Source organism: Ambystoma mexicanum, chromosome 3p (genome assembly GCF_040938575.1).
Source record: "Ambystoma mexicanum isolate Mex_15411 chromosome 3p, UKY_AmexF1_1, whole genome shotgun sequence".
Taxonomy (NCBI): Eukaryota; Metazoa; Chordata; class Amphibia; order Caudata; family Ambystomatidae; genus Ambystoma; species Ambystoma mexicanum.
In genome coordinates, this window is record NC_090925.1 from 1046290620 (window position 1) to 1046314521 (window position 23902).

General features: G+C 46.5%; 1 protein-coding gene across 1 annotated transcript in view; it reads left to right on the forward strand.

Moving 5' to 3' along the window:
• The window catches only part of LOC138579692 (bactericidal permeability-increasing protein-like), a 462445-nt gene that overhangs the window by 432524 nt on the left and 6019 nt on the right, over positions 1-23902 (forward strand). Inside the window, exon 15 of the mRNA XM_069649930.1 lies at positions 15328-15404. Coding sequence (XP_069506031.1) covers positions 15328-15404 — 77 coding nt within the window. The remainder of the gene's footprint in view (positions 1-15327; positions 15405-23902) is intronic.

Genomic DNA, 23902 nt, shown 5'->3' on the forward strand with positions numbered 1-23902 from the left:
AGAATATACATTTATTTCACTCTTCAGTTGTATAACATTACACTATTATAAGCAGTCTAAAAACCACCCTCTTAATAAACCACACCACTTCCCTTAAATTCCAGACAAGTTAAGCTCACAAATTGAAGTGGGAGCAAAATGGCACTGCAGCAATTTAAAAGGGAGGGAAAGACAAAGTTAATAGAAATTAAATCAAACCAACAGGTAAGTACTCAGGGCAATTGAACAAGAGGAACTACAGAGATAGAATCAGGCAGAAAAGGCATAAAGCCAAAGTCAATGAGTCAAAAGTCTTTTGTCAAGATCACACAGTTCAGGGTAGTTTGCTGTAAAGTTCGTTGAACGCATTCCGGACGAGGTTGGTTGATAGAAAAGTTAGTTCAAAGAGAAGAGAAGGACAAGCCCTAGGATTGGAGAAAGATTTCAAACACTTTCACCACGGTTGAACGAAACGAGCAACCGGATTTGCACAGTACCTTAAAACGGAGAGGAAGCTGTAGCTGAGGCAGACATTCTTGGTAGTTCCTGCAGGCTCACGGTTCCTGAAGCGACTGTCGGACTGACAAGAAGTAGGAAGACTGGAGGGTCATGCACTACCCAGGGAAGAATCCAGTAGCAGAGCAAAGTAACGAATAAAAGGTGCGCTCCTTAAAACCCAAGCACGGTCCGACCTTCCTGGCTATCCGGCCCACTGTAGCTCTGTACAGCGAAATCGACCAGAGGAGGGGTCCTGGCTTGCAGTTTGGGCGAACTGGTTGGTCCCGCCAGCTCAAGGGAAGAGGTTTCCTGGAGGATCTTCTCTGTCGTTGGGTTCTGAAGATTCGGACCTGCAGCAGGGCTTCACCGGGCCGTTCAGTCGTTGTTGGGGTCCTCTTCCATCAACTCTTCATTGGTTCTTTCGTTCCAGTGGCGACTCTGCCTTTCCAGTCCCAGTGACCTGCTTTTTATGCAGTTTTCCCCTATTCATACAGCCTGGCTGTCAATCACACAGCAAGGGAACCCATGGCAGGGGTCCGAAGATCCCTCCCTCACATCCTGCCTATCTAGACTTTCAGGCGCCTTAAGGAGGGCTTCTGTGTAGAAGCCCACGAAAAGACGGCAAACAAAGGAATCATCCCCGGTTTGGCGCACAGAGAAAAACACGAGAAAGACTTTAACAAAAAGAAATGGCTAATAAACCCAGCCGGAGCCAAAATGAAATATATTTGGTCAAGCGGGTTTATGCTCGAGGCTAATAGAATAGCCTGAAACAATACCATGGTTATATAAGATAACCGCGGTAGAAAAGTTAGGGTAGTTACCACTGCCACCAGCCAAGTCTTGATGTAAAGGGAGCGAAACAATGCTCCAAGAGACACAGACGAAAAGGCATAAGAATTCACCCTTTCCAATACACCATGTAAAATGGGGTGTACTGGGTCTGTGGTTTAAAGTGACTAAAATAAAGTTAATGGCAACTTTACCTTTTCTGGGGGACAGTAGTCACCCCCAATAAATTGAGTCAGTGGGAAGTCTCAAAGACAACCCTCTGTCACTGCACTGAAGGTGCTGTGTAACACACATGAAAAATATGAGGCCATGGAGTAGGTGAGGCTCCAGTGCTCAATATCACACAAAAAGTGAAAACACACACCGCAAAACACAGGTAAGAGTGGGAAAAAGGCTCACATTCACCGGGTGAAAATAAAATCCTAGAAATCCAGCAAAGCTGCTGAGAGACTCATTAGGTAAGGGAAATCGGCCATTTATGAGAATTCTCCCTAACAGTCCTCTGCTGAGCGGGCAGTAACGAATAAGTCCTTTGCCCCCAGGGGGCATGTGGCGCTCCTTACCTATAGTCTATCTGGTTGGGCCGGGCCGGCCCCACCCTTCGGATCATATACTCCCCCTTACTTCCATTAAAACTTATTGTGGAATTGTAACCATTCAGTTTCTACCGAGGCGCTACCCATGTGGATGGCTGCAGATATCTTTTCCATGAGATATATGTCTTTAGCTGTGGTGGACCATTCTCACACTGTGGGGAGGTGCCCCCGTTTCGAATGTCTGGCCCTACAGGATCGTGCCGCTAGTAGCAGGAAGTGCACCGTGGGTGGTAACGCTCCCCACCTATCATCACACCTTTCCAAACCAAATAGCACCAACAGGGGGTCCGGATTGTATGCAACCGCCCCCTGCATCCCTGATTAACCACAGAATGTCTGCCCAATAGACCTGCACCCTGGGGCAACTCCACCACATGTGGCAGTAATCATCCCTGGCTCCACAGCCATGCTAGCAGTGGGGGTCCACCATTGGAAACATTCTGGAAAGTCGTACTGGGTCATTTTGCCATCGGTGGAGTAGCTTTATCGCATGTAACTTATACTGACATGAGATAGAGTTCTTAAAGGCACGCCTAAACATCTGTCGCCACAAGCTATCTCCCATTTCTACCCCCACATCCCTCTCCCAGCATGATCGGAAACCTCTGGTGACCCCCACCTTGGGTTCCAACATGGCCCCGTAAAAGTGTGAAATGAGGCCTCTCAACTCTGTGTACCCGTCCAGGACCTTCTCAACTGGTGTGAGTTCCCTCTGAATGCGCTCCTTCCATTTTTTGGACATGAAAATCCCCTTGAGTCTGAGGTATAACAGCACTGACAAGCTATCAATACTCAAGGCCTCCTCCAACTTTTTCATAGTGATGAATTCCCCATCTTGCACCAGTTGACCCACTCTGTAGAGTCCCACCTCGAACGAGGAATGGCAGTGCTGAACCTCCGGTATATCATCTCTGACCGGTGGTGCCCCAATGTGACTCATGGTGGATGGCCAGGTGGGGATTTCCACTCCCGTTCCTCCCATGGCCAGGACTTCCCAGTGTACCCCCAGGAATGGGTGATCCCTAATTCATCTCGGGGGTCTGTTCCTAGGGACCCAGAGCTACTCTCCCACAGTTTCTGGAATCAGGTTCTGGTTTTCCAGAAACACCTATTGTTTGTCCGGGTCTTCCCTCAAGTGTGGGACCTGAGCCCTGGGTTGTGCCGCCCTACAGTATGTTGCCAGGTTTGGCAGGCCCACCCCCTCCCCTCTCCTTCTGCAGGATGAGTGTCTCATAGCTCACCCTAGGTTTCTGACTTTGCCATAGGAATCTTGTTATGCGTTGCTTGGCCTCCTTCAGGTGTGCCTCTGTGAGAATCTGGAATAAATATAGTACCGTTGCATGGGCGTAATATTAGGGGGTACAGGGGTGTTTGTCCCCCCCAACTTTCATGGCACACTATTTTGTTTCCATTCATTTGGCTGGGGAACCTTTTCTTCAGATCTCATGTCCCCCCAACATTTTCAGCAAAATTACTCCACTGTACCCTTGGCAGCAGGTTAATTTTTATCACGTTTAGTCTCCCCATCCAAGGCAGGTATCCCTTTCCCCACTCCTCCATTTCCGAATATAACCTCTCAAAAAGGGCAGGGTGGTTAGCCTGGCCCAGGTCCTGATCCAGACGAAAAATATCTCACACCCTCCAGTTGGATCTGCAGCTCTAATTCCTATATGTTCCTAGCTGAGTCTGAGCCAAAAGGGAAGACTACAGATTTGCCTACATTCACCTTGAACCCCGAGAACCTTCCAAACTCTCCAATCACCTTCATGGCCTCAGGGATGGACTGGGCAGGACGCATCAGGTGGAGCATGACATCGTCCGCGTACAGCCCCAGTTTGAACGCTCTGCCTCCCACTTTGATACCCTTTACCTGGGGGGTTCTCTTGAGATATTCAGCTAGTATTAACATTGTCAGGGCAAAGAGTAGGGGCGATAGTGGGCACCCCTGTCTTGTCCCCTGCTGTAGCGAAAATGTCTGAGACAGGCGCCTGTTGACTGTGACCCTAGCTGATGGGCCTTCGTATAAGGCTTGGATGCCCCATTGAATCCCCTCTCCGAAGCACATTTCCTAAGCACCCCATCGAGGAAAGCCCAGTCCACCCAGTCAAAGGCCTTTTCTGCATCTATGTCCACCAGTACTGGGTTCCCCTTCTCCCCCGTTGCTGTTCTCATGAGTTGGAGTGTCTTGCGGAGGGTGTCTGCTCCTTGTCTACCTTGGATGAAACCCACTTGGTCTGAATGGATAAGTCTCGGCATAAGTCCTTCCATCCTAGTGGCCAATATTCTCGTGTATATTGTAGCATCCACATTGAGTAATGAAATGGGTCTTTATTCACCTTTGGAATTAGCGTAATTAGTGCCTTCCCAAAGGACGGAGGTGCCCACCCAGTGGCCATTATGTGGGTGAATAGAGAGACCGGGCGCCCTGCCAGGGACCCTGTGTGGGTGCGATTTCTCGCCATCGCCAAAACCAGTACAAAAGGGACCCTATGAAAACTCAAACAGAAAAGAGTTGAGTAAACATTGCTTTATTAACACACAAGCATTCGCGAATGGGCCACAAGTTCAACCGTCTCGCAAAGCAAGTCGTCAAAGTGCCGCCCTTTGCCCTGCACATCGTGGTCCTTTTATACCCATCTGTTTTACATTGTCATACATTGCTGCACATAGATTATGTCCACCACAAGGCGGTTCCTCCCAGTCATGACTTTGCATCAACGGTCAACAGTTCAACATCTGCTATTGTGGTTTCCTGTTATCTGTTATTCGCTCTCTCTCGTGCCCTTCTGTGTCCTTATCTCTGTGCACGAGGCTGTGCTTACTCATTCCTTCCCCACCCATAATCTGCAGATAGTTTTAGCAGGCTCAACATGCTTCGACATACAGTGACCAAACACAATTCTTCTGTTAAAACAAGTTCTTGCCAGGTCAGCAGGTCTTAAATGTCGCTGTATAAAGAGAAGGCCTCTTCTTTAACAAAGGGTACATTCTTTTAACACATATGGTGATTAGTACAAACTCCAAGTGTGAGCACAACATTACATATGTATGCGTACCTTCACCTGCGACGATCTTATAGAACCCTGTTGTGTAGCCATCCTCTCCTGGTGCTTTCCCCAGCTTTAGTCCCGAAATCGCTCTCAACACCTCCTCTTGTGTGATGGGCTTATCTAGTTCACGGCTCTCCCTGGGCTGGAGTTCCGGGAGTGGCGCTCCTGCGATGTGTTCCCCCAGCCTGCCTTCATCCGAAAACCCCCTCTTTTCTATATAGGCTTTCATAAAAAGCAGCAAATTCCCCTACTACAGCCCCTCCTTCTGAGAACCTCTGACCCCCGTCTCCTCCAATCCCTGGTACCCACCTCTCTGCCCTCTGGCACCTGAGTTTCGCCGCCAATGGCGCGTCTGCTTTATCCCCCTTCTCGTAATATTTCTGCTTCAAATATTGCAGGCTGGCAAGCACTCTACCCATCTCTATATCCTTTAGCTCCTGGCACTTACCTCTAGCCACCTTGAGGTCTTCCTCTGTTTTCCCAACCTCCTTGCCCTCTACCCTTTCCAGAAGGCGAATTTCTCCTCTGAGATTTCTGGACAACAAAATTCTGATCATTTTCTTGGCCGCCCCTTCCCTAATGAGAAGGCCTCTCCATGTTGCCTTCGCAGCTTCCCAGACCATGCCCCTCTCAGCCTCCCCTGTGTCATTATGTAGGAAGAATTCTTCAATGGCACCCCTCATTTCTTCCACAAAGACTGTGTCTCTGAGAAGGAGGCTGGTACAACGCCAGAGGGATTCCCTGGGTTTCAAGCCTGACAGGACTACTTCCACCTCTACCAAATCGTGATCTGACCAGCTGTTTGGGATATGCTAGCAGGAACCCACCCTATTAACATGCTGTTGTTCCATGACAAGGTAGTCTATTCTTGTTCTGGAGCTGTGGACCAGTGAGTAGAAGGTGAAGCCCATTACTGTCGGGTTGGAGTCCCTCCAGACGTCAATTAGCCCCTGGTCCCACATATAGTCTGTGAAGCCCCTATTTGCAGATCCCCCTGCTCCAAGACGGGATATGCCCACCACTGTAGTCCATTTCTCTGTCTGCCCACATGTTAAAGTCCCCCCTATGATGAGGAGGCCCTCTACTCTATCCATGATCTCTCCCATTGCTTCCTTCAGGAACTGCATTTGACCAGTGTTAGGGCAGGAGACCGATACTATTGCGACCTGAGTGTTTTCTGTAGATCCTGAGACCACCAACACCCTCCCGTCTGTTCTAACCTAGACCACCGGGTCTGTGAGCCTGAGTCTCCGGTTCAGTGTAATCTCCACTCCACCCTTCTTAACGGATCCTGGGGCCTAGAAGTCTTGACCAATTTGTGCCCCCGGGATGCGCCTCTCCTCCCCGATTACTGTTTGGGTTTCTTGTAACAACAGTATGTCCAAATTACAGTTTCTCAATTCTTTCCCCAGTAAGGAATGTTTTGTGGGGGAATTGAGGCCCTTTACATTAATGGATCCTATTTTAAGGACGTCCGCCTGGCCTCCGATGTCAGGCAGCTCCATCCAAAGCCATGATTTTCCCTCCCGGCCACTCGGTACTGAAAGGCATGGTTCCTCCCTGTCGTATCTCTAAACTGCCTTTCCATGTATAGATCCTCGAGTCCACTCTGGCCCCCAGCCGCCCCACCCCCCGACTCCCTCTTTGAACATTTTGTGTGCTGAGACGCCTACCCGAAGGTGTGCCACTAAAGATGAAAATGTCACTCCACCGTTAGCCACATTATCCCCACACCTCCCCCCGGCAGGGATTATGCACCAATGATAGCCCCCTATCTGCTAGTCTGAGGCTTTCTGCTTGTCAGTTCTCGTTCCCCCTTTCCTCACGGGGGCCTCCGTCCTTGTACCTTTTCCTTCAAAACCTGTGCACCCCTGGGTCCCCGCCGCTGTTCGAGAGGTGCCGCTACTATCCCGTCCATTACCTCTGTCCCCTCTTCACCTTTGATGACCTGGAGTACCTGGAGGGCCTCTTACCCGCTAATCACTCAGTAGTCCACCTCTCCTCATTTGAAGGTTAGAGCGAAGGGGAAAGACCAGCGGTATCTGATGTCCTTGTTGGAGAGCCATTGTGTAAGAGGATGGCAGTCTCTACGCCAGGACAGTGTAAAGCGCACTACAGCCCAAAGGCATTGAGGTGCTGTTTACATGAAAGTGCACGTAGGCATGAGTACATATAGGTGTGAGGTTTTGCGCGGGCCCTCAAACCGACGGAGGAACATATCACGCGGGAGCCAGGTGTTGGTCCAACTGCTCTTTATTTAACACGGCAGGAACTGCCGAACTCACTCCCGGCCCCCACCCTAGCCCAACGTCACTTCCCCTCACTGGGGAAATAGGACCGCAACAGCGGTCCACCCACACAACGATGTGGGCGGGCTGTATGCCCTGAGGGACAACCTGACAATAGGACATGCGGTTGCTTGGTTACATCGTATGTGCTAGGTTACAGAGTACAGCTGATTGTGTTGCCCTCGTAGAAGAAGCTCCCCAGAAATTTTGCTTTTTCCAGGACTTCCATCTTCTCCCTGTACCTAAGGAAGCAGACCACTATGGACCTCGGGCCACTGCCCCCTCCACCTCTGCCACTGTGGGCCCTTTCCAGCTGCACCTCTTTGACCCCTTCAAGGGTGAACAGTTGGTTGTCAGGCCCTGTACCTTCCGTCCAACATCAGTGGCTGATTCCCCTTTCTGCTCACTCACTCAGAGGATTCATAGGTTATTGCGTCTCTCTCTGTTTTCCAGGTCATCAAGCTTCAACAAAGTTTCTCCTTCCCTCATTTCTAGGTTGGCGAGACGTGCCTCATATTTCATGTCAAGGACATCCACTTGCAGGTTGTTGTACTCAAGCCCCTCCAGTTTGTCTTCCAGTTTATCCACCCTGCCCATAAGGTCACAGATTGAAGCTTTGATGTATGTCCTTATTGCTTTAATTTCTTGGAATATATCCTTCAGGTCTCCTATGGTCAAGGCGGGGGTGGGAGTGCCTTTGCCCGGCAGCATCTCGTGGGAGATAGGGTAGGTCGCCCCACGGATAGGCCATTGTTCGAAGTGTACTAAAATAAGTAGTGGAACTATGTTCCCTGCTGGCCTGCTCCGCTCCTCACAAACCCCATCACCTTGTCCCCTCCAACACACAGTACACCCCCCCCAAACACTTGCACCTGCTGTTTAAGGAAAGTGCAAGTTTCAACTTCTTCATAAACTATTATTTTAAAACTAAACCATTCCGGAACGGTTTCTTTTTAAAATAAAAGTATAGGAGCTGTAAAAGGTAATTAAAAAAAGTACACGAGCACCGCTCCCGACTGCTCCCTCTCACTTCGACCACTGGGATAGGTTCAGGGACTCTACGGAAGCGTTGCAGGGACTGAATCCATGGATATCTCCTTTTTGGTAGTGGAATGTCCTTCTGGGACCTCCAGGTCAACCCCTGGTGCACCGTCAAGGTACGTCACCCTGTCTTTTGGGGTCGAGCGTAGCTAGGCATGGCGGGCTCAACCCTTTGTTTTACGTGTCTTGGCAGGGACCAAGTATCAGTGCCTGGTCTTTGGTGTCTGTCTCCCAGTTGTTCTGGGGTCTGAGGATGCTGCGGGGGCCCCTGTTGTGTCTTGCATTGGTGCTAGAGCTGCTGACGTCTGTGGCACCTCAGCTGTGTGGTGGATAGATGAGTCACGTTTTGCAGGTGGGCCCTTTGCCCCTGCTGGGCTGGCTCACCACTGAAAGTTTGCTCTCTCGGGCCATGATTCTCCTGCTCAGCCGTATATGCTGTAGGGGTGGGACCTTCGCATGCGTGGGGTTTTTATGCCCCTTCACCTCCACTCAGAGTTGTCTTGCTGCCCATCCAAGGTAGCCCTGCGTCCCTTACTTTTCCTAGATCCTTCCCACTGCTGGGGGCAAGTCACAAGCCTTGAGTTGGTGGATGTCTCTATGGCCAGCGACCCACTAATACCCCACCGTACGCCTCAGTGTGTTGTCTCGCCTTGCAGGGCCTCTTGCCTCCTTTGTGTGAGGTGGGCTGGTATTGTGTTATCCTCCTTGTGGAAGAACTGCACTCCTGTTCCCAGCAAGGCCTTCCTCCCTTCCCCGCTCAGTGTTCCGTGTGGGCATTTACTGGGCCTCCCTGTTGCCTCAGAACCGTTCCTGTACTCTGTGGGGGTATATGGTCCCTTGTTCTGTGGTTTTTCTCTCCTCTATACTGTTTAATCACAGGTCGTCTCTGACCCTGTCTGCTTTTTTCCCCTCCCTCCCTCCTTGTCTGCTTTGAGAGGTCCTCCGGGGTAGGCCCCATTGTACATTCTCAGCTCCCGTGGGAGCCCTTCCTCGCGGGGTCCTGTTGCTGCTTTCCCCTGGTGTCCGGGGGAATCGTAGCTTCTGCAAGGTTGCCGGGCCTTCAATCCAGAATGTGGGTTGCTGATCTATATCGAGGGGGAGGGAAGTGTTAATTCGCAGAGTTCCAATTTCACCCACTGGAATCCCCACTGTTCCTGGAGTCACCCTCCGGTCCCTGCTTCCCGTGGTATGGGCCCTGTTGTAGTTTCCTCTGGCCGCACCCCAACATAGCGGCCCGGCCAGTCCGCCGGGGCCGTCTACTGTGGCGTAATGTTGTCCTGCAACCCCTCCTCCAATAGTCTCCTCACCTTTTTTGGAGTGCTCTCCGGAGGGCTGGGAGGCCGTGGCTCTTACAGGCTCTACCTCTTCTGGTGCCTGTGCACTCTGGAAGAACTGCTGACCCTCTTCAGGTGCATCAACGCCATTTCTGGCTACTCCTCCATGATGGGCTAGGGCCTGTTCTGGTTCCCTGTTCCCACCTCAGGCTCTCCGGCTGTGAAGCTCTTCACAGGCGTGTCACTCGGCGCAGCTTCTGTTATGTGCCTCCGTGTTGCACACTGGTCCCAGGGTCCGGGCTCCAAGCCTGGGTCTTCTCGCCCACGGGTGGCCGGGGGTGTGTTTGGCTCTGCCTGCTGATGCGGAACTCCGCAAGGTCGCGTTCCCGTCCAAGCTGCCGTCCGCGGTAGAGGGCACCTGCATCCTCAGTTCCACCGGCACCGGGGCTGAGAGGTTCACGCTGCTCGGGGTGGGTGACACTGGAGTGCCCTCCGGACCTCTATCTTTACTCAGGGTCAGTGGCGGTCACTGTTCACAATGCCATATGGGCCCTGTGGGTCCCGATGGGCATTTGCAAGCCTGTTCTCTGCCGGGGGGCAAGCAAATCTCTGTAGGCCCAATGGCTAAGTGCAGAGCGACTCCTTCACGCGTCCATGCTGGTACGTGCCCCCTATCGGTCACCCAAAGTGTATTTTTGTAGGGCAAAGTCAGTGCAAAGGTGATTTTGTACTGCAAAAATAACTTTGCACTGCAATAATACACTTTGCACAGTTCCATGTATCAGGGTTTGTGTCGGCAGTGCAAAATCACTTTTCAGCAGTGCAAAGTCACTTTGAACCGTGCAAAAACTTCCATGAATACTGTGCTCCCTCTGTCGTCAATTTCTGATTGTTTTCCTTTCTATAGGGACGGTCAGTGCAGGACTCTGAGTGGGTAGCAAGCAAGAAGCGTCTACAGTAGCACTAATTAGGCGCATTTCCTCACCGACAGTAAGTACCATGGGGTCTCACATGTGGCAGTGTTGGAAATAGCTACAGCCCCATGGTCCCACCACACCTAAAGGCACCAGCATGTGTAAGTGCACCAAAGACTAAAAAGAGGGCAAAAAGTAGAGGCACATTAAGCTGAGAAGAGAAAGAACAAGGTAACTGAGAGACTAGAATAATTAAAGTGACAGTGTGAATTTAAAAGACACGGATAGAGGTAAATGAGAATGAGTTGACAATAGTAAAGGGAAAAGTGTCCGTCAACGGAGTCCTTTGATCCTTTTTTAACAACCATTATCATTATTATAAATTACAATAACATAACAATATTGACCTCCTCACAGCCATCAACTATTGGTATTGACTGCGTTCCAGACATTCGGCCTTCAGCAGCAACCAGGGAAGCAACAAAACTAATTTCTATGTGTATAAAAACTGCAATTTAAGACAATCTAAGTGAAAGCTAAAACATGGAACACTGTTGTTAGCAAAAACGATTCACTTTAACATTGCATTTGAAGCAAGCTCATGCTAAAACTGTTCCACTCCAATCAAGTTTATAATTAATGTGCTTACCTTCGAAAGACAGCCCAGATATTTCAAAATGAAAATATGAAACCACATTGAATTCACTCACTCATTTTGGGCATGTTACTCATTATCAAACTAACACACCACAACGATTAAAAAACCTTTATTGCTACAGGCACTATGTGGAAATCGTTTTATAGAATTTGTGGGTGGTCATTATCGCTTTCAATAATTACCCTTTCTCTATATGTTGCCCTTGGCTTTGCCTCGGGCCAAAACTTGGGAGCAGGTAATTATCCTGCATTAATAACGCTTCCCTCAGCCTTTGTGGCTATATTCATTTGAGTATATTATTCTTGTAGTGTGGTTGAATTTTTATCAATGACTGATCATGATCACTGACTGATGTAGTTATTGCAACCTGTCTGGACATTGGGGACTGCAAACATGCACAGCCGCTTAGTAACTTCCTTACCAAGAGATCCACGTTCCTCTTTCGACCCCTCCTCTTCTATCTCACACAAATGCTAAAGCTGTCTAAATGAATATTTAAAGTCAATGGGCCTCATTAAGAGCTCCGGCACCCGCGAATGGGCAATTACCAGGCTATTCCGGGGCAGCCGGACCCGGTAATTGCCCTTTCGTGGGTGCCAGGCACGGTACATCCCCATTTTCATTGAGCCCCATAGGTGCATCCGACTTGCTGTGCTCAAGGGTGCCTATCAGCCCGCAAGGTCTGACCTGGCGGGCAGCGCAGCACCCCTGAGCACAGCTCGTAGTATGGCAGTACGGTAGCAACTGTGCCGATAACGCTACCAGCACCATTGTTACCTTACCGCCATACTTATAATGAGGCCCAATGTGAGTGACGTAAAAAAGAAATTAGCACCAAGCCCAGCATGCATAATTTACTTTGAGATACAATCATATAAACATTTTAGTCACCAACATATTAATCAACTAGACATATCCGTTGTCATTCTTTTGTGCCCAAAAGGCTCTTATTCTCTGCACAGAAGTCAGGAACCCTAATTGGTTCTATGTTTCCCCATTCTCCTTTCTCATAGGGGTATTGCAAAAGAGTACAATATGACCATGCCAATAATGGCCCTTGATCATTTGCTTTGCTCAGTAAGACAAGTGTAACGTTCTTTCTAGGCCAACCATATTTCTTGGAAGTGAGTACTATAAAACAACATTGTACATTTTTAAAAAGTGGCAGAATACAATGTTAGTAAAATTATGTAATTTCCTCTTGTAATCGTTTTTTTGTCAAGAATATATTCTATTTTGTCTTTTAAAAGTGCTAAAATTAAAACCAATAAACTTTTTCTTCAGTAACCACCAAGGCAATGTTTAAATTTGCAAGCTGTCGACTGATTGGTTGGTCGCGCTGCAAAACCTGTCCATTTGTTAAATTTTACACAAATAATCATTAGCACAAAAAAGAAAATAGCAAAATGCGTGTAGACGCTGCTGTCTGGTCCTCTAGTCCCTCACAAGGTCTTTCAGAACGCCAGCGCTCTCTGAGAGGCTCTGCACCCCCTGGTCTGCCCTTTATAGGCAATGCACTCTCAGTATGATGGCAACTCTTCTGCATGACACACACAACAACAATGCATATCTTCAAATACTAAGCTGGTCGCTATCACAATGGATGCTTCTGTCACTGAAGCTCTCCTTCTACTTTTTACCATTGAAAACACACCACCCGTTGTCCCCTTCAAGATACCTGAGTTTTTTCTCTGGTTGCGCTGCTGTCAGCAATGGCTATGGTGGCTCTAGTAAATGTACACTTGACAATACAGTCCTCTGCCACAGAAAGAGTGAAACATGGAATGAGACAGACAGAGAGAGAGAGTTAGAAAGAGAGAGACATGTGTACGTTTCATCAGGTACAGCTGGTTTGCAGTGCAGTGCAGGAAAAACGCAAAGTAACTTAAGTTAAAATTACTTTAATTTTTAAATGCACACCAGATAGAATAACAGAACTATTCAAACAATGAATTCATGGATATCATGCTCACCATAGAACATGTTTACTACTATAAACACAATAATTCTCAAATTAGTGATATTTATTTATGCCAAATATGGCATTGACCGGTGTCCCCAGGAGTCCTCCCGCAGCCCTAGGTGACACAACCTTCCTCCACCACTGCGGAGACCACCCTGCTTAGTATCACGTTCAGGGGAACTGGAGTGTTGCCTGCATGGGACATAGTGCCACCACGATGTTACTGACCCTTACACCAAGTGCATCAATTCATGAGGTGATATCAAAGTGGTAACAGACTTCTAGACATTACCTTTCCAAAACTACATGACTTGATCATACAATGTAAAATTAGTAATTACTAATAATAATCATAATGTAGCACAAGCTACTCAGATTTCCCATTTATGCCAGTCCCAAGTGGCTTCCGGTTCAACGGTGTTGTGAATTTCAGTTTCTTTGCCTAGTCTTCAAATGTATTCACGCTCTTTTGCCCCTTCTTATCTCTGTGCTTTCATTTCTGTGTACCAGCCTCCTCGTAATCTATGCTCAGCTTCTCAATTTCTACTTGCTGTACCTCATCCGCCTTGAGCCTGTCGTTTCTGTTCATTTCAAACTCTTGCACCTAAATTGTGGAATTATTTACATGCTCCACTCTTACACAATTTAAAAAATGCTGTAAAAGCTACATACTGCAGATTTCATACTCTTTGAAGGGTATCCAGTCATTGCATTGACAACCAAAGCATCGACAGCCAAACCATCTAAAAAAAGCATATAATGCATTTTTTTCGATGGTAAAGGGTTTAGTTTAATAAAAATGGGTTTTTAAGGTTAAAAAAGGGGGGATAAGGGGCGACACCCATTATTGTTTAAAAAAAAATACATTAGATGCTTTTTTTTTAGATGCTTTATTTTAGATGGTATGGCATAAGATGCTTTGGCTGTCGATGGAATGACTATAAACCATTCTGAAGAGTGTCCTTGGATAGTAGTCTTTATTCCATATCTACAATCATTTGCGTTTGCACTTTTAATTGTACCATTGTTACTTTTTTGATAAGGTGCTTTGCATAAAAGGGCTATATAAATTCTGTAATTAAATAATCACTCGAGTCAAAACAAACACGTTCACATCAACCAGACTGTTCAAATGGGTCAATAGCTGAAGAGATGTTTCAAATACACTGAATCCTTCAGTTCCTAGTTTTGTAAAATATTTTCTTTTTAACCCGAAAAAGATCAAACGGATCAAGTGAAGCACATGGATTTCCAAGTGACTTGAAATGGTTCATGGAACTCCTTGGTTATGTGCAATTTTCTATTTAGAAACCTGCCGGACATAACAATTCCACATCACATGTTAGCACTCCAGCAACAATTAGTTAGATCACCAGTTAGATTTCAGAAAGGTGATGATGTGGAAAATAACTTGCCATTGGGCAGACAAAAAATACTTAGAGCGTCCAGAGCTTTAACTGATATGATAACCATGTTATGATCTCTGGACATATTTACTCCACTTCATACATGCATAGCTTCATATCACTGAATGTGTTGGTCTTTCTACTGGACTTAAAAACTTCCCAGCATGGCCTGAGTTGAGCATTGGTTCCCACATGATTGGTGAAAGTTTTAAGGATCATGAGGATGATTTCTTTAAGAAAATTAATCCTTGTATGAATGTGACTTTTAGCGAGAAACTCCTTAGTGCATCCAAAGCTGCACAAAAGGTTCATATCATGAACACAGAAGAACACACAGCCATTGATTGCTGTGTTATAAGTTTGGTGTTACTTTCCACTACACTCAATTGCCAATACCCATTCTTCGTCTGTCAAATTACCGCCTGATTATGAGTGGCAGTATGGCGGTGGTAGTCCCTCTAGCACTCCATGGGGGATTTGGAGGAATTACCATGATGGCTAATTCTGCCTGTTTTAATTTCTCCAGATTTTTTCAGTAAAGTTGAGGATTTAACTCCAGAACATGGCTAAAAGTAACTCCTCCTCTTTAGCACCAAACTCATAGTTTGATGGTCTGTTAATACCGGAAGCAATCAGTTGCTGCTAAAAAGGGGGTAAAACATAATTATCGCCAGATTTTTACTACACCACCCAACTTGGAATGTGCCCCTATGTGTGTTACTGTACATTATGCTGGCTAAAATGAAATTGATTCTTACGTTTGAAAGATGATTGGATACAACATTTCCAGAATAGGCCACCCATCGATGTATCCTGTTTACACACCTTTGATTTGTATTCTGACTTTTACTTTTGTGTGTTTTGCCAGAGGGTCTGATGAGCGGAATTCCCGTACCATCCTTGGCCAACATCTCACTGACTGATACCGAAGTGAAAATCAATCAGGTAAGAGTATAGCCATGTAGGTCAAAGACATATATATCATGCAAAGTAGGCATAGTTGGATTCAGTAAACTGCATTCTAAAAATATTCTTTCTTCACTGTGTATGCCTGGGCAAACAGAAGCCATATTAGTACACCGGCGAGAGACAATCAGAATGAAACAAGCATTCTGATTGGCTCTCGCCAGGTCCATACCCGGCCGGGAATCCCTCCGTCGGGATTCCACAGCCTTTTTCCCCGGCGAGGGGCGGGGCAACCCCTCAGCCTATCGGGAGGCTCGAAGCGGGGCCTCCCCGCGGCTGAGAGGCTGCCTTCGCCCCCCTGCCGGGGACTCAGGTAAGTATTTTTTTTTCTCCCTTCCCTCTCCTCCCTCCCACCCGCCCCCCCAACTTACCCTCTTGTTTCTGCGTCCCCGGCGGGGGATGAGGGAAGTCTCCAGCCGTGTGGAGACTCGGAGCGGGGCCATCCCCCCTCCGCGCCTCCACACCGCTATGGGCTTTCCTCGTCCCCCGTTGGGGACGGACGCAGGTACGTTTTTTTTTTTTTGTTTTGTATTTTTTTTCCCCTCCCAACACCACTTACCTTTTTCCTGATCCTTTTTTGGGAGCAGACGCGCTGGGAACACATGTGTTCCCAGCGAGCGCGTCCGCTCCCGATGACCGCCATGGAAAGGGAAAACGGACTCCGTTTTCCCTTTCCATGGCGGCGGCCATTTTCTTGGCCGTTTCTTTTTTCTGTCCCGAAACGCTGCAGCGTTTCGGGACAGAAAAAAATAGCTTTTAGTACCCCGGTCACGCAAATATTGCGGGCCGGGACACTAATAGCAATATGACCCAAGCGGCGGGGGCATTACCGAATCTGGTAAAGCCCCCGCCGCTCGGGTCATATTGCTTAATTACGGCACTATGTATAAAATGGTGCTATCATTGATCAGCGCTCACCATGTCACTAGAAGAAAAACATTTGCTGAAACAAGTGTTCATTCCATGTGATGCTCCTTTTTATTTCAAGGTGGAGGGCCTCAATGATATTTGCCTAAAGGGCCTCTAGCAATGATCCATAAGATGCAATGGAAAAATGGCACACCCTCTTCACCAAGGGGATTGGCTACCAAGCTGATGATAAATGCTTGATTCAACACCTATATTTAACTGTCAGCGGAAAGACCAAGTACTGCAGAAATGCTACAAATATGTCAGAACATGATAAGCAGAAAGCCTATGAGACAAGGACAATTGGTCGATTTTAATAGAATGCTTCTGTTTCCATATAGTTGACATGATGTGATGTCACAGCATGTAACAAACTCTTCAATTTACCAGTGTCGCTCTCCAGGAGGAATCTAAGATTTTCTATAAAGTTCTCTCAGTAACTTTATCTAAAAATGGGAAAGCCACAAGATCAGAAAAACTACCCAGTGATTTTCCACCTAAGAAAACAGCTAGTTTTCCTATTTTAGAGTATTAGCTAAAGTAAGGCAACATAGGGCCTCATCACTGGTTTGGCAGTAATTCTGCTGGAATGACTGACACACTCATTCAGCGTTATTGCGACTTGATCCCACTTATTTACTGCTGGATTACAAGTGGTGGTAAGGGTGGAAAAACCATATATATCCCTGTTCCCTTTCCTCCTGACTGGCTGTTGGGTGGAAATACCATATATGGCTCTGGGGCTGCCTCCTGTCAGAATGACTGTAGCCTTCCCAGCGGCTGTGTATTGTGGGTACACCCTAGAGATGGGACCTTTGTGAATGGAGTTGGGAGTCAACTCGCATTCTCTGTTGTGGGTCTCTGGGTTCTGTGTGTGTGACACAATGAATGAGACAACCCTGACTGAAACAAACATCAATGCAGTGTAGTGTGCAGAAAGGCTGAGTACTTACCCCAATCCACATTCTTTGTTATGGGTGTCCAGGTGGAGTGAATGGCCTGAATGCCTGTGAGCCTGATTGGCTGCCTACCTGCATGGATGCCCTTCTGTGTGATTGGCTGACTGAGCCTGGCTCAGCCAGAGTGAATGGGGAACAGATGTGTATATCTGGGGACCTCTCACTTACCAATTTGTTCAGAAGCTGAAGCGGAAGCAAAAAGAAGCTGTTCCTTGAAGCCCAGCTGGAGGAGAAGTCTGCTGCTGCAATTTCATCACTGTTATCCGAAAGTTGTTGTGTCTCCCAAAGACTGACCCAGAGAGGAACTGCAAAGTAGACCTCTCCCTGAGCTATGAGGGACCTCCTTGCAAACTGCTGCTCTTAATCCGAAGTGCCTTGGAAGCCAGTCCATTGGTGTCAACCAGTGTCCAGAGGGGCATTTCTTGACTGCTGGAAGCTGTTGCTGTCTACCTCCGAGAAAAGGGGGTACCCTGGCATAAAGCTGCTGGACACCCAGAGCTGTGAAAGTTCCAAACTGCATGAGACCATTTCAAGTGACATCCTTGCCATCATCACTGACCACCTTTTCCCAACAGAGAGAGTCCAGAGTCGCTGAGTACAGAGGAAGGTCCATCGGTGGGTTTCCCGAAACCAGAAGCTAATAAAGAAATCCTGAGATTCCAGTCTTGGTGAGGGTCCAATGTCCACTACAGTGGTCAAGTCCAGGTTGTCAGAAGCCATCCAGTGGTCCATGCTTCTGTGACTGAAGTACTGAAGAAACGGAAATCGGAAAACAACAATATTCTGAAACACAACACCAAAAGTGTCCTGTGCACCCTTCGCTGCAAGAAGTCATTGAAGGGTGCCTGGGGTCTTACTCTCATCTGCCAAGCCTTTAAGGAGCCCACAGCAAGTTTCATCTTCACAGGACTTCTACAGTCAGAGAAATCATTGGCCAAAGGAGGGCACTGCGAAGAGTAAATCTGCTGTACTTCAGAAAGACTTTGGTTCCATTGTTCTCGTGGACTCAGCATCCCAGTGGCTCCTTCTTCCAAGGGAGGTCCATCCTCAGAGGGAATCGTCGAGTGAAACCGAGAAACTCTGCCACTTCGCCTGCCAAATTACCAAAGGTTCTGTGATGAGGAACAGCATCTTCTAGCCTCAGGAGTCATCGAGGGGTCCCAGGTTCATCTTGGATTCTGTTCTCCTGTGGCCTCTCAAGTACCTTGAAATGGTAGAATCTTTTAAAAGAAAGCCGAAGGCTATTGAACATTATTGGACTGGGCTTTAAAAGACAAGATATGTTACTCCCTAACCTTTCCCTTACAGGTTGCACAGGTGAGGGATCTTCACACAGAATTGTACATGTAGTATAAAGAAAGCATTCTGCTACTGTTCACAACTAACCTGCCTTTCTTCCCTGTTCTATGCTGATACACCTCACTTAAGAATTCACATGCCTATTTAAAATTGTCTGCAGTTAGTGCATTTCTTACTGAATTTAAGTATTGTGTGGTACCACATAGAATGTAAATATTTGCCATTCTTTGAATAAGTATTCCAAGTACAAAGTGTTATTATTTAAATGCAGGTACTTGTAGGGGTAGAAATCGTATTGTATCACCTAACATATTGTGTGTACATTCCTTTGTGGGGGCATTGGGGAAACACTGTACTTAAGAACCAGACTGCATCACCTCCTGAAAGCTTAAGGCTGTTTGCTCGTCCATTGCTACCAAATTGAGAGCATTTGCTGGGGTGTTCTGTGCCTTTACCCTACCATAAGGAGGGCAGAAGTACAGACACCCTCCTTCAGTCTTTACAACAATTATATGGGAAAATACTACTAGAGCATTTTGGGGAATTGAAAGAGTGGCCGCAGCCCCATTGATCATGCGTTTCACATACATTTGTCACTGCTGAAACATTTACACTAATGTTAATTTAAAAACAGCTGTCAACTGTGAAAACAGAAACAATAAAATGGGTGCTCTGCGCTGTAAGAGTGAGATTGGACATCTGCAGATTTCCTTTGAAATGCTTTGCTTGAACAATCTTGGAAAAGCATGAATTCCTAAGGAGTCATGCAGAATCAATTGTCTTAGTACATTTTGGAAAAGCGATGATGGTTTTGGGACCCTGACTTTCCCTGAAAAGCTAACTTGTGGAATATGCATAGGAAATCCAAGGATTCGAGACATAATGCACGGTTCAAAAAAGCCTGTTTACCAAAATGTTCTGTTTACTTAAGGAGCCAGATATCTGGGAAAATCTTGTGAAAACTATCACCTTTCAACGAAAACCCTGGATAATCTTGGCAAATCCAACATTTTCAATACAATAGATTACATTGCAAAGTATGGATAAGAATTCTCATTTTTTCCAAAGAAGTTTGTAAATGCCATAGCCATGTAGAAGAGCATGGACAGCACTCATTGACCATTCAAACAGCTTTTTTAGGAGGGCTTTTTAGGAGGGCACTGATGGGTAAAAAAGAACTGCAGCGTCCACCGAGAGTCTGCTCCAAAAGCAACACATAATCGGACTTTGCACAGTTCGGCTGGTTACCTCAATTCAAAGTACTACTTAAGATGTCACACAATAGTAGCTGTAAAAGGTATTATTCATTAGGCAAAAACCGACATAGGGGGCTATATTCACTGTTAAACACCCAGGGACCAAGTTAAACAAGGTCTCTGGTGTCTTGAACAGTTGGCATACTCTAAAACTCAGCAACTAGGTAAGATGCTCAGGTGCTTTTAATGATTTAAATGGCTTATACTCCAAATGCACACGTGCTTGGAGCAGACATGAACCTTAGTCGGCGAGAAAGAAAAATATTGCTACCATGGACTCAAAAAGGGAGTGTCCTTCTTACTCTTTCCATAGTGACAAATAAGGGACTGCAGCAACTGCAAGAATACATTACCAAGGGAAAAATGACTAGAAAAGTATTAAGAAATGAACAGTGCAATGAGCCTGTGAGATGGCTCTGAATGTGGCCAATACCAGTGGGTAATGACAATCCAAGTCATCCTAAACGCTGCCGCTTTCGGAACAGAAAAATACACAAAAAAAGTCTGCCATAAAATGGCCGCCGGGAAAGGGAAAACATACTCTGTTTTCCCTTTCCATGGCGGCAATATGGAGCGGACGCGCTGGGAACAGAGGTGTTCCCAGCACGTTCGCACCTGAGAAAAGAAGAAAAAAGAAGGTAAGTGGGGTTGGGAGGGCAGGGAGAGGATAGTTTGGAGAGGAGGGGGGTGGAGGAAAAAAAACGTACTGAGTCCCTGGCAGGGGAAAAGGGCAGCCTCCAGCCTTGGGGAGGCTCGGAGCGGGAATTGCCCCGTTTCAAGCCTCTTTATTGGCTAATGGGCTGCCACGCCCCCCACCAGGAACAAACGCAGGCACGTAGGTGCATCCACAGGATTACACCGTGGTATGGCTCAAAAAGAGCCAATCACGTTACGTGTATCCCATGGACACACCCACGCCGGGTACTAATGAGCATTCTTCAACCCATTATCATAAGTAGACTAACCATCACCTTTAACTGTTATAACAGAAAAACCCTCTCATTTCAACTGCAAACCACATTTGGAAAGGCTTTGATGACCTGGACAAGAGAGAGTGTATTACGATCAAAACATCTATCTGTTCCACATTGTGGCATGATCCGACGTTGTAAAACAATTAGATAATGCTCTTGGGGTCTAACTGGAAAAACAAAAAAATTGGTATGTGTTAAGTAAACAAAGGGCAGTGATACCTGGATGAAGATAGTCTGCAAAAACCGCAAAGTATATTGAATGAACATGTGGTACCAAAACCTCTCTTGATTCAAGGTCAGGTACATTACTGTAAAGACCTATGTAGAGTTAAACACAACTAGACAATGTGAAGAGTCAAAATGTAGACGGCTGCATTTTGATCATCAGAGAGTAGCACTCACAGCTCAGTGATAGCCTTGATCACACATGACAAGGATGTTGGAGGTTATCGTGGAACTAGAGAAGACTCTATTGACCTTTCAAGTCCCATGCCTCAGAGGGTCACCAGCGGTCAAGCGAAAATGAAAAGTGCACACTGCAATGTTGTCAGGTCGAAAGGCACAGACCACCCAGATTCTTTATATATATCCTAATGTGTTTATTTATTTATTGCTGTTGTTTAAGGTGCCAGTTCCGAATACAGTTGCTTTGTAAAAACCCAAGTGGGTGGACGGTGTAGTAGGTCAGAAGAAAGAGATAGGCCCGTTTTTGGCATGTTTAGCAACTGATTTATTTAAATTGTATATAATGGCCTTCCTAGCCCAATTATTGGGTTTCCCTACCTAACCAAAGCTAAGTAGGGTGTTCGTCCTTAGTAATGAAGTCTAATAAGTAAACGGGCTGACCTCTGTCTCAAAGCTAATGTATACTGGCTATACCACTAAGAGATAACAACAGAAAGTCCAGGAAAATGACTCCCTTTCCAGCCCTAGTCAATGGTTTTAAGATAGTTCTTGGCTATTTCTTGGACTAGCTTGTTACGTTCCTTTCAGGGACGTTTCCACCTTTCTGTTGCCCCTCTTCTTTTTGGAGATAAGCTTTGTCTCATTGCTGTATTTGGGGTTTGATGCTTTCATACTATAATTTTTTTTGAAGTGTCTCTTTAAACCTCCCTTTCTCCAATCCTTCTTTACTTGATCTTGGTTCTCTGTATTCCTCTGATTCCTGACCTCCTCATGCACAACATGTTTTGTATCAAATTTCTCTTTGTTTACTAAACTGACTTTCTCTTTGGGATGCATAAAGTAGCCCAAACAACTAAGTTTGCTTCTTTGTTCAGTTCCTGTTTTGTTGTAATGAGTATGACAGGTTTCACTGTGATTTTCCTCCTTCTTATGAGTATTCAACCCTTCACTGAGACGAGTAAACGGACTGATACAGTTATTCTCACTCTTATTAATACTTTTACATTCACTGGGATGAGTAGGCTGAGTACCTGAGTAATTCTCACTCTTATGGACACTTTTTCCTTAACTGGGACGTGTAGGCTGAGTCCTGGAGTAATTCTCACTCTTATGGATAATTGTCCATTCACTGCGACGCTATAGTTATTATCACTCTTATGGACATGTGTCCATTCACAGGGATGAGTAGGTAGAGTCCCAAAGTTATTCTCAAGCGTATGGACAGTTATCCATTCACTGGGGTAAGTAGGCTGAGTCCCAGAATTATTCTCACTCTTATGGACACTTGTCCATTTACTGGGATGAGCTGATTGTTTCCATGGATACTTCTCACTCTTACGGATATTTGTCCATTATGGAATGTCCATTCCCTGGGACGAAATAGGCTCAGTGTGTTCTTGACCCCCATACCTCCTCCTGGATCTCCCGCTACGCCCGTTACCTTCTTTCTCACAGGCTAGCTTCACCAGGTCTTTCTCCACGGTTGGCATGACACTCAGATTCTGAATGGTTCCCGCGTTCAGTCCGACCCTTCTTGGATTTTCTTTGTGGATCTGCAGAGCCAATGCTGTAGCTGTCTCAGTGTTGTTTCTGGACTGGACAGTCCACCTTCCACAGCCAATGCTCACTCAGATCTCTTTTGCTTGGGGTTCTCCTTCCCTGCACGGCTTGGCTCTTGTACCTCCTGTATATGCCCACTGGTCGGATCCCCCCAACAGAGGATCTCCTGGTTCTCTGCAGCTTCCACCTCCTGATTGATTCAAACTTCCCAGGTTTCACACAATGTCCGTAGTCCTTCTATTTCTTATGTCATACTTCTGGGTCCTCCCCAGCCCAGTGTGACAGTCCTTTCTCTCTGTTTGTTGAGCATTCTCCCTTGCTCGTTCGTTTTTCCTCATCACAGTTTGATTGGCTTCCAACCATTGAACAATCAGTATTACTCACTCACCTCTCTTCTTCTTCTAAATCATTTAATCAGATATTTCTTCAAGTTGAATGTTGGGTCTAATGTTACAAAAACAAACAGTAGCTTTTTCTGACGTACTTCTCTGAAGCCTGGATGTTACTTACGGCCCACGAGAAAGGGTTTCAGGGAGTTTGTCACCAGAATGGGAGTCCTTGTCGCCAAAAGGGAAGTATCTCTGTGAGGTCCTGCATCCCACCACCCCTAGGGGGAATGTTGCATAGCGGCTCACTTCCCTAGACTCACAAGGAAAGACTTCCCTAAAAGAAGTGATGAAACCCTGCGATTCGTCACAACGGGGAAGTAGGGAGAAAGAGTTAAAGGTGATCTATACCTCGAAGCTTTGGCACATTCAGAAACAGATAAATTTCAAAGAAGAGGAGACATGAGAAATGCAGTACAATGAATACAAAATGAGATTAAATAAATACAGGACACAGAAACCTGCTTATAAAAGAGGGTCCCAAAGCATTATCGGTGCATGCATGAAAAAGCGAACAGCTTGGTTAGCTTGGGTCATTAATGTCTTTCCAATCTATGAACCAAGGGCAAATGAGGGTTCTAAAAGCTTAGTCTTCAGTTGTTTATGGAACAGTACGTGCTTAGTCAGAGGTTTCAGGGATGTTGAACCACAGGCATGAAATAGCAGTGCCTAATAACTTGCCAGTAAATTTCTTTTTCCCAGGTTGGGCAGAGAAGTGGGAGAAGGAAG